General features: G+C 38.2%; 1 protein-coding gene across 5 annotated transcripts in view; it reads left to right on the forward strand.

Annotated features, from left to right (window-relative positions):
* The window catches only part of ALG9 (ALG9 alpha-1,2-mannosyltransferase), an 88,689-nt gene that overhangs the window by 23,873 nt on the left and 50,089 nt on the right, over positions 1 to 14,727 (forward strand). For 3 of the 5 annotated variants that reach the window (XM_058545235.1, XM_058545237.1, XM_058545233.1), the window contains 5 exons: positions 6,563 to 6,685; positions 9,718 to 9,872; positions 12,162 to 12,291; positions 12,890 to 13,052; positions 14,209 to 14,338. In XM_058545235.1, coding sequence (XP_058401218.1) covers positions 6,563 to 6,685; positions 9,718 to 9,872; positions 12,162 to 12,291; positions 12,890 to 13,052; positions 14,209 to 14,338 — 701 coding nt within the window. The remainder of the gene's footprint in view (positions 1 to 6,562; positions 6,686 to 9,717; positions 9,873 to 12,161; positions 12,292 to 12,889; positions 13,053 to 14,208; positions 14,339 to 14,727) is intronic. The other 2 variants (XM_058545234.1, XM_058545236.1) reach the window with 2 other exon arrangements.

Genomic DNA, 14,727 nt, shown 5'->3' on the forward strand with positions numbered 1-14,727 from the left:
CCATGCCCATCATTTTTCTGTGCCACTTGCCATGAGAACCAACAGATTGAATGAGGAGATTTAAAGTAAGCGTATGAATGAAATTTAGTTGGACCTTCTGGGATTTGGGGAATATTGTCATTTTAGATGGCAAGTAATAGGTTAAAATAAACAGTGTTTTATTCAGTGAATTGAATTCACCAACTGCATGGTTAGACAATAATTGCTAAGTTGGAGGAATTTTAAAAGGCTCCTTTATAGCTTCAAGATCCCCAAGGATGTGATAAAAATGCCCCAATGTTAAGCTTTTGCCTCTAGATGTCTCCCTTTAGCTAGGGAGAGTTTGCATGTTTTTAATTGCCCCTTGTTTTAGTTTACTTGTAAGATTTTATTTGATTCTGCAAGACAATAGAAGGGAGACTGTCTTCTTAGACTCAGATTGCACATTAGAAATTGATTTACATAGAATCTATTGGAAGCATAATATCCATTATGTATAGGTGAATAAAATGTGTTAATTTGAGTTTAATTTTGAAAAATTGGCTTTTCTACCTTTTAAATGAGTTATTACGTATTAATTTTCTGACTGCTTATTTATAAAATTGTGTGAGACTGTATGAAAGTTAACATTTTTTTGTAGTCCTTTACATTGATAAGGTTTATAAATCTAGAAATAAGCATGTTAGTAGGGAGAATAGGAAAGAAAGAATAAACTCTGATTTAAGTTTATGTTTCCTGTTTAACAGTGGGTGGGTCAGGGAGACCCCTGTGATAGGTTTTGAGATCCAGCAGAGCAGTGGCCGGTCTTTCCCTAGATGTTGGCATCTGTTGTTCATTTCAGCCAGTGTTTTACTGGGAAGAGTCCTAGGGGCTCTGTTTTGCCTGCTTTGGTGAATCTGGGATAGCTTCAGTTCAGATTTTGCTATTTTGGATGTACAGGAACTGATCATTTTTTTAGTGATGGGAAAAGCTCTGTTGGGAAAGAGGGAATTGTCATAATGGGCATCAGCAGGACTGAGGCAGTGCTATAGTCAGCCAGACTTTAGGGAGTTGTTCCTTGTTGGTAGAATTTTTGTACTTTTACCTCATCTTTGAATTAGACAGTTTTTGGGGGGTCTGATTTCCATTTTTTAAAGAGTGTTAACTCCTTTTTGTTTTAGCTGGCCTGCAGAGAGACTATTTCTTCCATCTTAGCAATAGGTATTCTTTGTGTATTCCAGGTCTTTAATAAAGAATTGTCATGAATGAGTGAACGAACGAATTCTGAAACATCCATCAGATTACGTTAGTGCCCTGATCACTATTATATCCTAGAATCTTTTGGTTAGAACTGTTGTAGTGTCCTTGCATGGGATTTTCTCAATACCAAATAAGAATAATAGAGGTAAAAGTACTTTTTAAACCAAAAGGTACTTAACACTTAGCCAATATTATTATAATTTGTGCGTCCATTCAGTAAATAGCAAAGACTTATCTTTTCATAGATGCTTTGATGCTCTACAGTTGTCCAACAGAGAAATAGCATGTCTTTTGTCAGGGAAACTCCAGCTCTTTGACTTGACTCACATGTTTGGCACTATTTGGCATTATTTTGACTATTTTGTAGGAGTCTCCTGCTCCAGGTGCTTCATTAGCTATGGTAGGCACAGTTTCCTATCTGAAAATTAAAAACGCATTGTGGGGCTGGCCCGGTGTCATAGTGGTTAAGTTTGCGTGCTTTGCGTGCTTTGCTTCGGTGGCCTGTGGTTCACAGGTTTGGATCCCGGGCACGGACCTGCGCACCACTTATCAAGCCATGCTGTGGCAGGCGTCCCACATATAAAGTAGAGGAAGATGGGCACGGATGTTAGCCCAGTGCCAATCTTCCTCAGCAAAAGGAAGAAGATTGGCAACAAATATTAGCTCAGGGCTTGTCTTCCTCACCAAAAAAAAAAAATGCATTGTGCTGATAGTATTTTGCATACATGTCTTATGGCTGTTTCTTATGTGTAAGAACTTAATAAGCCTATAAATACTTCTTGAATGAGTGGACAAATGGACTTCAGTTAAAGAAACATTGGAATAAATTGCTTTTGAGCACTTATCATGTGTCCTTGTAGAACTTTACTGTCTAATAAGGCTGCAGACACATGAATAGATAATTACAGTCCAATGCATTGTGTGCTACAGTGGAAAGATAGTTTGAGAATCATAGGAGCAAGTCCATCTGGTGGTATCAGGAGAGACTTCTTAGAGGTGGCAGTCTCTGAGCTGAGCCTGGTAGGAAGAGTAGGAGTTTGCCGAATAGACACTAGAGGGGTGCATTTCAGAAAAATAGAATGTCAAGTGTAAAAACTTGGGCAAACAAGTTTTTTAGGCAAAACAAAAAAAATGATTGAATACTGAGTTCTTTTTAGAAAACTTAAAGTAGTTTTACAGCATTAGCCGAATTTTAGATAGAAACTACACAGCATGAGCAAGATAAATTCAATCTCTCCATTGTGATTGTAGTAATATAAATATTTACTCTATCTGTTGTTCCTGGTTTTCAAAGGGATCTTTCTATACTTTCTTGGCCAAGCAGCATATATTAATGACATGTTCCAGACCTGAGCTGGCTCTTGTCTTTTGAAGCCTGGGGAAAGAAAAGGAGTACTGTTTCACAACTATTAATTACAATAGCTTCTGTTTATTGAATGCCTAATATGTACCAGAAATTTTACATATACCATCTTCTTCTCCTTACAAAAACTCTGTAAGATAGGCCTTATTTATCCTTACTCCTAGATGAGGACACTGAGGTGGAGATGGTGAAGGACTTGCCACATAGTTAAGTCAGTGGCAGAAGCGGGATAGGAACCTAGGGTTGTCTGACTCCAAAGCCTGTGTTTTTTCCACTGAAAACAACCTTAGCAAAACCCTGGAGTCTGGCTCTTGAAACTCTACAGGAGAATAAGCTTGCAAAAACAGAGCATGAGTTGGGGGTAGTAGAAGATCCGATCTATAGAGCGGGTGCGAAGTTGCACCTTTGAAGGTATGGTGCAGTTTGGCTCGGAGGGTGATCGGGAGCCCCTGCAGAGCTTTGAAGGCAGAGTGATATGCACAGTGGCAGGCTCTCCTTCACGTGGGAGCACTGCATCAGACACTTGTTGAAGAAACAAGGAATGTGTGCAAGAGGTAAAGAACACTTGGCGTCTAGGAAATTTAGGGTAATGTAGACATAAAATTGCAAAGTTATAGGTAAAACATCTCTGTGGGGTCAAAGATCAAGAGTGTTGCAAAAAAGAAAGTGACTGGTATTGGCACTAATTTTGCCTCTTAGCCTTGTAACATTTCGAGTTCTCAGATGTTGAGGTTGATAAGTGTTTTTGTGTGGTGAGTGGAGTGGTGCTTTCTGATGAGAAGTACACAGGCCTGAGGAAGGCGTGGGAGGACAGGTATAAGAAATGCTTCTCCCTCAAAAATAACAGTGGGTCTGCTCTGGGATGATACTTTGCAGGTTAGGACATGATCACTGCCTGTTTATGTGTTTTATCAACATCTGTCAGATCACTGGACAGGACATTTCAGAAGGTAAAGGCAAATGCCTTCTATTAAAAGGCCCACAGTTTTCCATTCTTGGAGCAGCAGAGGATGAAGCCCCAGTGGAGTCTTTTGAGGCCTGCTTAGAGTTGACTGCCAGCCAGAAGTCTTCTAGAGCCTTCACTTTTTTGCTAATTATTTCTGTTGAACCTTGGTGACTTTTCCCTCTTGGTGGTGCAAATTTGACATTTATGAGGCCGTTTACTATAATTTAGTTCCTGCAGTTCTATAAAATTATAGGCCTTATAAAATGGTTACTTTTCGTTCAATTTATGAAACAGTAAACATTATCCCTTCTTCTTTTAGCCTCTTTCAAAGCTCCCTTTAGCTCATTTGAATGAAAGGAATGGAGGCACTTTCCATAAAGAGGGAGATTGGTGAGTCACTCCCTCCAGAGTCCCTGCTTCCAGCTTTCTTTCACCTTAGATTTTGTACCAGTTAAATGCTTGGCTTGTCATTCTGATGCATTTTTTCTGCATAGTTCGGCTTTGATACTTTCTGAGCAGCAGCACTGAATATCTCCCTAGAAAGAGATAAAAGTTTTTACTCTTTTCTCTTTTAAGGCAGGTGTCTCATCAAGTAGAGAACTCTGGCTAACAGAATTTACTATTTTTGTCTTCTTTTGCCCTTGTTGTTTTTTTTTTTTTTTTTTGCGGAAGATCAACCCTGAGCTAACATCCGATGCCAATCCTCCTCTTTTTGCCCAGGAGGACTGGCCCTGGGCTAACATCCGTGCTCATCTTCCTCTACTTTATATGGGATGCCGCCACAGCATAGCTTGACAAGCAGTGCGTCGGTGTGTGCCCGGGATCCAAACCTGCGAACCCTCCGGTCGCCAAAGCAGAGCGCGAGAACTTAACCTCTACGCCACTGGGCCAGCCCCTGCCCTTGTTTTTAAGGCTGTTGTCGCTTGAACTTTCCCCACTCTTGGCTTATCCTTCAATTTTTGCCCCATCCTTCGTGGAAGTAACAGTCTATTACAAAATGTTCAAGCTTAGATGTGAACTTGATCTGTGAGCTCCTAACACATAAAAATAATTGTGTTTACCGGCTTAATACTTTTGGTTCTGCCTCTCAGAGTACGGTATTCCTAGGTAAAAAGATAGTCAGCCTTAGCAGGAGGGTATAGTAAATTGTGGTAGAGACAAATATTTGCTGGAAACTAAAGAGCTTCCCTGAAGAAACAATGTGTATTTGCAAGGATCGAAGAGAAAGAGACTTTTTTCTGTTTATGCTTAGCATCTGTAATAGATGATGTAAGCGATGACCCCCTCTGTGGTCACTCTGGTTTTTCTTCTTAGGCTCAGATTTCCAGAATTTGTTAAGGAAAAAGGCAGGTCAAGGTTGACTGCACTGGTGCTCAGGAGGGGATTGTGCAAAAAATTATCTTTCTGGAAACTAGACTCCTAAAGGACTCAATTTAGGAAATATGTTGTTAAATATTAGTTAAAATCCAGAGAAGACGTATATTTCTCTTTTGAAAATAAACCATCCATTAGTTTTTCAAAAGGTTATTTGTGAAGAATATAAGATATAAATGTCTCTAATTAACTTGGCCTGGGATAGGACCTCTGTTCCTGAACAGTCCCAATTGTATTTAGACAGGAGGGGGTGAGCTTTCCCAAAGGTAACACAATTGAACTTGAGTCCTTCCTTAGGGTACCCCCCTCCCTCTTATTCCTACCCTAAATGTTTCTAGCCTTATGGGTTTGGTTTCTAATCTTATTTTGCTGAGCAAGCTGCAAAAATGTCAGATTTTTCTGACTGTTCCTCTGCCTTCTGATTACCCTTTTAAGCAATGCTGATTGCAGGAAATTGCTGTGGTGCAAGGCGGGTGTCACAACACACAGTGATTAAAACCCGCATGTGTCATTCACTGCCTGATTGAAGTAATCACACAGAGGGGAAGAGTAGATGAAAAACCTGCCAAATGTGCAGAGGGGGGCTGTTTCTCATCACTTGGGTTTAAGGATTTTGAGTTAAAGAACCAAAACTAGTGTAAGGTTTCTGTTTTCAGTCATTTTGTTTTATTCTGAATCCTCAAAACTTCTGAGCAGGTTTTGGGTTCCAGGTTGTCACCTGTGCTTCTCACCAACCAGCAGTAGATTGGAAGTCCCAACAACCTCCTCTTCGGGTTCAATTAATTTGCTAGCGTGGCTCACAAGAACTCAGGGAGACATTTACTTAATGTTTACCAGTTGATTGTAAAGGAGACAAGTGAAGAGCCAGATGGAAGAGATGCAGAGGGCAAAGTATGAGGGAAGGGGCTCGGAGCTCCCAAGCTCTCGGAGTGTGCCACCTTCCCTGCACCTCTATTTCTTCACCAACCTGGAAGCTCTCTGGACCCCCGTCCTTTTGGGTTTTTATGGAGGCTTCCAATACATAGGCTTTGTTGGTTAAATCATTGGCCATTGGTGATTGAACTCTATTGCCAGCCCCTCTCCCCTCCTTGGAGGTGGGGGGTTGGGACTGAAAGTTCTAACCCTCCAATCACGTGGTTGGTTCCCCAGCAACCAGTCCCCATCCTTATGTTACCTAGGGGTTTTCCAAAAATCCCCTAATTAACAAAATAAAAGACACCTTTCTCTCTCATCACTTAGGAAATTCCAAGGGTTTTAGGAGCTCTATACCAGGAATGGGGATGAAGACCAAATATATATTTCTTATTGTAAGTCACAATATCATCACTAAGCTATTTAAATTATTTGGTTTTTCTAAAAAAGTGTTAGTCCCATTTGGGCATGGCAATTTGGACTAGATACAGTAGTCAGTATGGAAAAATACAGCTAAATATTTGAAACTTGATTTCTATCTAAATCATCATGACCAATCCCATTCTCTTCCCATCTTCTGCTCTGGTGCTCCCTGTGTGTGGCTGAGTGTGGAAAGAGAGTGGGCTGGCCGACCCTTATGCACTTGAGACATTGGATCATTAACATTACTTGAACAAAGAACATTATGAGTCAAGCACTGTAATAGGTATTGGAGGTATCCACTGATGATTTCTCTTTGTCTCCCTCAGGTACAGAACCCTGGTATTTCTATTTAATTAATGGATTTCTGAATTTTAACGTAACCTTTGCTTTGGCTCTCCTGGTCTTACCACTGACTTCTCTTATGGAGTACCTACTGCAGAGATTTCATGGTGAGTGGCTTAAGAAATGATAGGTTTTATGGGAGGAAAGAGCAGGTAACAATGTATACCAAGAAGTGAAAAAGAATCTACTTTTTTATTCTCCATTTTCCTCCTATGGAAATGGTTGGCTTATTGAATTTTTTTTTTTAAGTTTTTATTTTTTTTATTGTTTATTTTTTGTGTGTGTGAGGAAGATCAGCCATGTGCTAACATCTGCCAATCCTCCTCTTTTTTCTTACTGAGGAAGACTGGCCCTGGGCTAACATCCATGCCCATCTTTCTCTACTCTACATGGGTCGCCGCCACAGCATGGCTTGCCAAGTGGCACGTCGGTGTGCGCCTGGGATCCGAACCAGCGAACCCTGGGCCGCCGCAGTGGAGCGCACGCACTTAACTGCTTGCGCCACTGGCCCGGCCCCCCCGGCTTATTGAATTTTTGATCTGTATTTGTAGATTATTTAACTCTATATGAAGATTTGGTTAATAATTGCAAGTTAAACTGACAGAGGGAGGAGATTCATATCCCTTCAAGTGAAGAAGTCAGTATAATATACAGAACCACCCAGGGAGGCAAAAACATTTATGAAATCTCAGGAGATAAGCCTACTTGAGTCTTCTGCTTTTTAAGGAAGTGTGTGTTAAGTGTGTAGATGGCTTAAGATAATCAATGGCAGAGGCAAACGTTCTTTGGGAAATTACTTCAACCAAAAATTTGAAAACCAAACCGTACAGGGATTCTCCCAAATTTGAACTGAAGTGAGAGAAGCTTTGGACTTCCTAAGAAGCGTGATGCTTCTCTTTGTTCTGTTTTGCTTCTGAGTTTGCCTTATTGTAGAAGATTTGGTTTGTCATTTATTTTGCTTGCTCTGATTCTGTATTGCACAGCCAGTGTTTTCTCAAGTTGTCATGGCTCTGAATATCTAGAGCCCATAGTTTCTTTTATGGAAGACAGATTTGAGCAGAAATTCATATGAGCTTTGGCAAGAGGTTTAATTTCAGGCTTTTCAGTCTGATTTGGATGCCATATGATCCCTGCATCTCACCCCCGATTCTGCATTTCTAGTATTAATGGTTTATAAAGAGTTCGCTGTGTTAGAATATGACTGCAGCCTTCAGAATAACTTTTGTTTTGTTTTAGGACTTTTGTTTTAACATAACCATAATGCCATTATCCTAACAAAATTAACAGTAATTCTTTAATATTATCTAACACCCAGTTGATATTCAGATTTCCTACGTTGTATGAAAAATAGCTTTTTACAATTAATCTCTTTAAACAGGATCTAAACAAGAGTCATATACTGAATTTGATGTTATATTTCTTAAGCTTTTTAAGAGGTTCCCCCTCACCTTTTTTCTCCTGAATATTTCTAAAAAAACCAGGTCGTTCATGTTGCTTAGTGTCCCATACTTGGATTCAGCTGTTTGTTCCCTTGAGGAGTTAACTTATTCCTCCATTCCTTATATTTCTTAAGGATCACTTTTTCTTTTTTGAAAAGTAACTTTTTTTCTGACTATAAAAATAATTTATGCTTGTGGAAAATTTAGAAATGCTTGTGCTGTCAGTATAAAAACAGTATATTAAGCTGTTCTCTACTGTATGAATCCAATTTTGGTTTAAAAGTGTGTAATGTACACAAACGTTCACCTAGTAAGAAAATAAGTGCTTTCTGTTTTTTCTTTATACTTTTTGTGTATTTTATAATAGAAACAATACTTCCTTAAAAGAAAAAACATAGAAAAATATAAAGAAGCAGGAAAGAAATTATCCATTATCCCATTGTAGTACAACTGTGGTTATGATTGTGTACATTTTATGGAAGGCTTTTCAAAATTTTAGGCCATATTTTTAAAATCCATTTGTTAGCCTTTAAGATACAGAAGACAAACAGATTGTTTACTTGTAGAAGGTGGATTCATTTTCTTCTAGTTAAGAAAATTCCAACCTAAGATAGTTCCTGGAAATGTATAAATCCTAAGTTATAGCCTAAAATCTCATGATGAAAATCTTAAGAGTGGAAAGTTTAAAAGATAAGCTTGTTATTGCAGTTCAAGAATTTTTATCCCTAAAGAGTTTCTGCAAAAATACAGATAACTTCAGAATGCTAAATTAGGCGTTGCTAAGGTGGATCTTGATGACAGTCCTGATCTTTTCATCTAAACTTGCTCATTGTAGACATAATGGACACCAGGAGGCACTGTCTGTCTACCCTTTGCCAGTGATTCCTGTGCACTGCTCATTATCACTAATGCAAACACAGTAGGAGATGCCTTCACTGTGGGTTGCAGGCTTATCACTCAGTGTTCATGTACCTAACCACAGGAACTTTCCAGCAGGTGCTTGGGTCTTAGTGTTCATTAGATTCCTTTAATTCTTTCACATGCTTTAAGTACATTTCAGTTTCAATTTTGGGATTCAGAGTGGATGGGTATTGCAGAAGAGGAGAGAAAACTTAATCAGTAGATTTCGTTTAAGAGTGTTTTTATATTTACTTTGAAACAAAGTCTTTGTCATTTGTGGCTTGATGAAAACCACTGATATGTTTGTGAATCTAACTCTTTTTCTTTTCTTTCATCTATATATAGCTATTTGAACAGACCGATTGGTGTATAAGATTAATGTGTTAAACAGAACATAGTAATTAAAACCCAAGAGTTGAGTTTATGTTATGCTTTTGGTTAATCTGAGGAACCTTTAGTCTAAGTGGCAGGACTCATTAAGAGAGAAGGCTTTTTTTTTCTTCATCCAGTGTAGAAATTATTAAGCTCTATTACCCATTCACCTGACTTTCACTTGTGTTCTAGCCAAATCCAGTATTGTGCCTCCCTTTAAATGTTGGATCTCTTGGGAGAGCTAAGGAGTATATATTTATTTCTGCTTCACTCCTTTATTGCATCAGAGAAAGTGTGAATACAAGAGTTGAAACATTTTATGGGGTGTCCAAGGGCATACTCTCAAGTTGGAGATCAAGAGAACATTGAAACCTAATATGTTGTTTTGTTCTAATATGGTGAAAGGTGGATATTTTTCTGTCTTACAGTTCAGAATTTAGGCTACCCATATTGGCTTACCTTGGCTCCAATGTATATTTGGTTTATAATTTTCTTCATCCAGCCTCACAAAGAGGAGAGATTTCTTTTCCCTGTATATCCACTTATATGTCTCTGTGGCGCTGTGGCCCTTTCTGCACTTCAGGTGAGTTTCAGGGAAATGTATATCTGCTTTATTCTGTTTCACTTTTTTAAGTTGCTCGTAAAGCTTCAAGGCAAATTACAGAATGCTTCCACCTAAGATATTTTATCCATACATTAGACCTTATACGGATTATAGTATTAAAGCTTTATGTGTTGATTCCTTGGCTATTGATCATACTCTTATTTGCTGATTACATATTTACGGTGTTAATTTGTCTCTGTTGCCAACGAGAATCCAATTGCTATCAAGGAAGTTTTTTTAAGTCATTGTGTGGGCCTACCACAGAATGGTTGCACCACGGCAGAGCTAATGGGATGTCTGCTCTTCAACTACGAGATCGGATTAAAACTTGCTTAGGTGTTTGGGATAACATCAGGCAGTTAGCAATATGGGATGCTTTGTGATCCTGGCTTAAAACCTGTTCAGGTCAATTCCTTGTCAGAACTAATCTTGAATATCTCTGTATTTATGGTCTCAGAAGCCTCTACACTCTTTTTAGACCTCTGCTACCATTTGCAATTGGCAGAAAAAAATAATTAGAGCGATAGAGTTTTTTTTAACAGATTTATGGAGATATAATTCAAAAACCATACAGTTCACTCATTTAAAGTGTACAATTCAGTGGTTTTTAGTATAGTCACAGATATGTGTAACCATCACCACAGTCAATTTTAGAGCATTTTCATCACTTCAAAAGCCCTGTACCTTTTAGCTGTCATCATCACCTTTTCCCATATCTCCCCAGCCATAAGCAACCACTAATCTACTTCCTGTCTCCTGTCTCTACTTGCCTTTTCTGGGCATTTCGTATAAATGGAATCATACAGTATGTGGTCTTTTGTGACTGGCTTCTTTTAGTTAGCATAATGTTTTTAAGGCTCATCTGTGTTAGGATGATAGTTTTTTTTTTTTATTTATTTTTTTTTTGTGAGGAGATCAGCCCTGAGCTAACATCCGCCAATCCTCCTCTTTTTTTGCTGAGGAAGACGGCCCTGGGCTAACATCTGTGCCCATCTTCCTCCACTTTATATGGGACGCCGCCACAGCATGGCTTACCAAGCAGTGCGTCGGTGCGCGCCCGGGATCCGAACCAGCGAACCCCGGGCCGCCGCAGCGAAGCGTGCGCACTTAACCGCTTGCGCCACCGGGCCGGCCCAGGATGATAGTTTTAAAAAATAATTTTAATTATAAAAGTAATGGAACTTGATTATAGATAAGTTTCAGCATTTTTGCCTATCATATATCAAAGTTTATTATGGTTGTAATCTAAGTGTACATATAACTTTATATCCTTTTTACTATAATTATGTCATAACATATTCTGTGTTGCCATATCTATACTCATCATTTTAATAGCAGTATAATGTTCTTAATTGGATATTATATATAACATTATGTAATATATAATATATTGAGTTGCTTATATGTAATATAATGATTAGATGTAATTTTTGTCAGACTTTAGGTTGCTCATTTATTTCCGTATCGTAAATAATGCTAGGATAAATATCTTCGTTTAGGTATTTGGATTGTTTCCTTAGGAAAGATTCCCAAAAATATGAAAGGAGGTCAAACATATTTATGGCACTTATTGTATATTGCAAAATTGCTTTTTGAAAGTAGTTCTAGTCTAGGAGGGAAGGAAAGAAAGAAAGAAATCTAATGGGAAGGTACTCAAAGCCTGCAGAATTCATGTATGTATTGTAACAGTATTCATCTAGTTTGTAAAGTAGTTTAGCAGATACTTAATAGCATTTTCCTAATGTTCTATGAGAGGAATTCTTTTTTCTTCTTCTTTGATGAGACATTTTGTTGATACTGAAAACTTTGATGAAAACTTTTGGGTAAGGAAAGTAAAGATTAATATTTGTTATATCAAAATAGATTGAGATACTTCATATATCAAAGCAAACTAAAACATTTTTTAACATAGATTTTAAAATTTAACAATTTTTAACATTTAAACCAAAACGTTTTTGTTTAAATATTTAAAAAAAATTATTAGGACCTTAAGCACTAGAGAAATATCCAAATAGTTTTCCTAGGAAGCTAGTGAGATTTCCTTCTTGGCAAGCCTTCTGGCTGATCTGACCTACAGATAGTCTCAGCAGAGTTTGCTTTAATTTTAGGATTTGGAGTGGGTACCTCGCTAAGTATTTGCAATTCCCAGACCCCTGACAGAACCTCTTTTGCTGCTTCCTCCCTCTTGGTATTACTATGATGTCTTGTGATTATGTGTATCCTGCAAGGTATATCTTCTTTTTTCAACATAGTTTTCTTTCCTTCCAGAAGTGTTACCACTTCGTGTTTCAGCGATACCGCCTGGAGCACTATACCGTGACATCGAGTTGGCTGGCATTAGGAGCACTCTTCCTGTTTGGGCTCTTATCCTTTTCTCGCTCTGTAGCACTGTTCAGAGGTAGATGTCCTGAGAATATCTTATACATACTCACGAGGCACTTCACCGTGGGTTTTCCATGATGAATGATTGTTTAATACAATTCAGCTTAAGCTGGGAGGAGAACCTGTGGACTTAATATTATGACTGGGCTGCAATTTCTCTACCTTAGGATTGAAAAGAAGATTGAGAATTCCTTTTAGTGTGATTAACTGTAAATTTTTTTCTCTGTTCTTGTTGATTTTTTTTCATTTTAAAAGATGAATTAGGGAAGTCTTAAACTTAGGTTGCAACGTTGAGGCTCAATTCCCGTGATTATATTCTTTCTTAGAATCATTGTTTGGATCCAGAATGTTAAAATGTGCTCAAAGAACATAAGTTAAAAAGGTAGAAGGGTGTAGAAAAGGGCAAGAAAGCAAATTATTTTTGGCAAAATACGGTCTCTACTGTAATCATCTTCCTAACTACAGAGACATTTTATACCAGTGGAGCAGGCGTCCTGCTGGAGTTGCTGTAGACCTTAACACTCTTAAATTTCACATGGATTACAGTGGGACATTAATATGCGTTATAATTAAATGTCAGAATCTCATCTTACTGGTCTTTGGCTTTCACAAAGCTTTGTCCCTTCCAGGGTATCATGGGCCCCTTGATTTGTATCCAGAATTTTACCGAATTGCTACGGACCCAACCATCCACACTGTCCCAGAGGGCAGGCCTGTGAACGTCTGTGTAGGAAAGGAGTGGTATCGATTTCCCAGCAGCTTCCTTCTGCCTGATAAGTAAGTTGTTCTTTAATTCCCTGAGTTTTAAGTCAAGGAGTAAAATTAGCAATTCTGTGGCAATGTCTTCTTAATTTTTCTTTCATTTTGGATTTTTCACAAAAAGATTTTGAATAATTTACCATGTCAGAGAGCTGTGAGATCTGCACTGTGCACCCATCGCCTGTGTTCAGTAGACTGGGTGCTGTGTCTAGTTATGCACCCTGCACTGCCTGTAACCACAGAGGTCTGGGGACTTCTAAAAACACCTTGGGCCGTAGGTTCCTGCTAGTGGCTCTTCCTGAGGATTTATATTTAAATTTATATAATTAATCCAATTCTAAAAGTGGTCTAGAAACTCTAGCTAGAAGAGTGTTTTTAGAGAAGAAATGTTTGTCATACAACAACAGTGAAAGTTCTCCACCAACTGTGTGGACAATGGGAAAAGCTGTGCTTAAGATATCTGTACCACTTTTCTTTATGCTATCTGTTGTTGGAGGTGATGGCATAGGCTTTGGAGTTCCTTGTATTTGCTTAATTTGGACGGCGAAGAGTCCTATTTAGGGAAAAGGGAAGTCAGGTTAAGATGAGTCATGTTGCTTCACTTGGGGACTGGCTTCAGCAGCTTAACTGGTGGTGGTATCTTGTGCTTGATAAAGATCCTGTATCAATCACTGATGATTAAATTAAAACTTAAAAAAAAAAATCTTAACTTTAGCCTTTGCCTTTTACATTTGAAATAGTTTCATAACTAAAGATACTTTTGAGGATTACTCAGGAACAAAGTACTTCTCCCATAGTGTATTCTTACATTTCATTCTTTTCCTACCTGATGAATTTGCTTTAATTTTGATAAGTCTCTCTGATCATGTGGTATTTGGTAATAAACTTTGATGCTTCTCTGGTCGTTTGGTGGAATGATCATTTGGTTGCAAATTTCACTGCTGAGATTTGGTGAAATAGGTTGAGAGACCTCTAGTTGAAAATTTCTCAACGATTTTGGACTGAATTGTGACCTCTGCCTCTATGCTCCCTGGTTGAGATTTTAGCAGAAATATTTTTTCTCCAAGTGAAATGTTTTTCACATGAATTTTTTTTTGACTTGTTTATTTCACGTACATTTAGTAATATGAGCCCCCTGTGTTTTTCTTATTCTCCTTATTTGTGTTTCTGACAGTTGGCAGCTTCAGTTCATTCCATCAGAGTTCAGGGGCCAGTTACCGAAACCTTTTGCAGAGGGACCACTGGCCACCCGGATTGTTCCTACTGACATGAATGACCAGAACCTAGAGGAGCCATCCCGATATGTAAGGGCAACATTCTCCTTTTACTACTTTGAAATGAGTTCTACCCCTAAAATCTGTTGGCATACATATTAGAGCGTTGATGGAACAGGAATTTCTTAGAAAGTGGTTTCTTTACGGTGAGGGGTATAACAACTTTTATTGAGAAAAATGAACAGTATCACTTTTATTTGCAAATTACCTCCTTCTTTATTTTATATGTAAAACATATAATTCAATACATTTTCTAAGCTGGGCTGGAAATTTTCTTATGTTGAATTCCGATCATTATTTTGAAACACATTCTGAAACTCTTATTATTCCTCGGCCCTTATTATTAAAATACTTGGTGGGGAACTTTCAAGTTATCAGTAGTATCTTTGACCTAACTATTAGTATATTCTAGTTTTAGC

The sequence above is a fragment of the Diceros bicornis genome, chromosome 7, assembly GCF_020826845.1.
Source record: "Diceros bicornis minor isolate mBicDic1 chromosome 7, mDicBic1.mat.cur, whole genome shotgun sequence".
Lineage (NCBI taxonomy): Eukaryota > Metazoa > Chordata > Mammalia > Perissodactyla > Rhinocerotidae > Diceros > Diceros bicornis.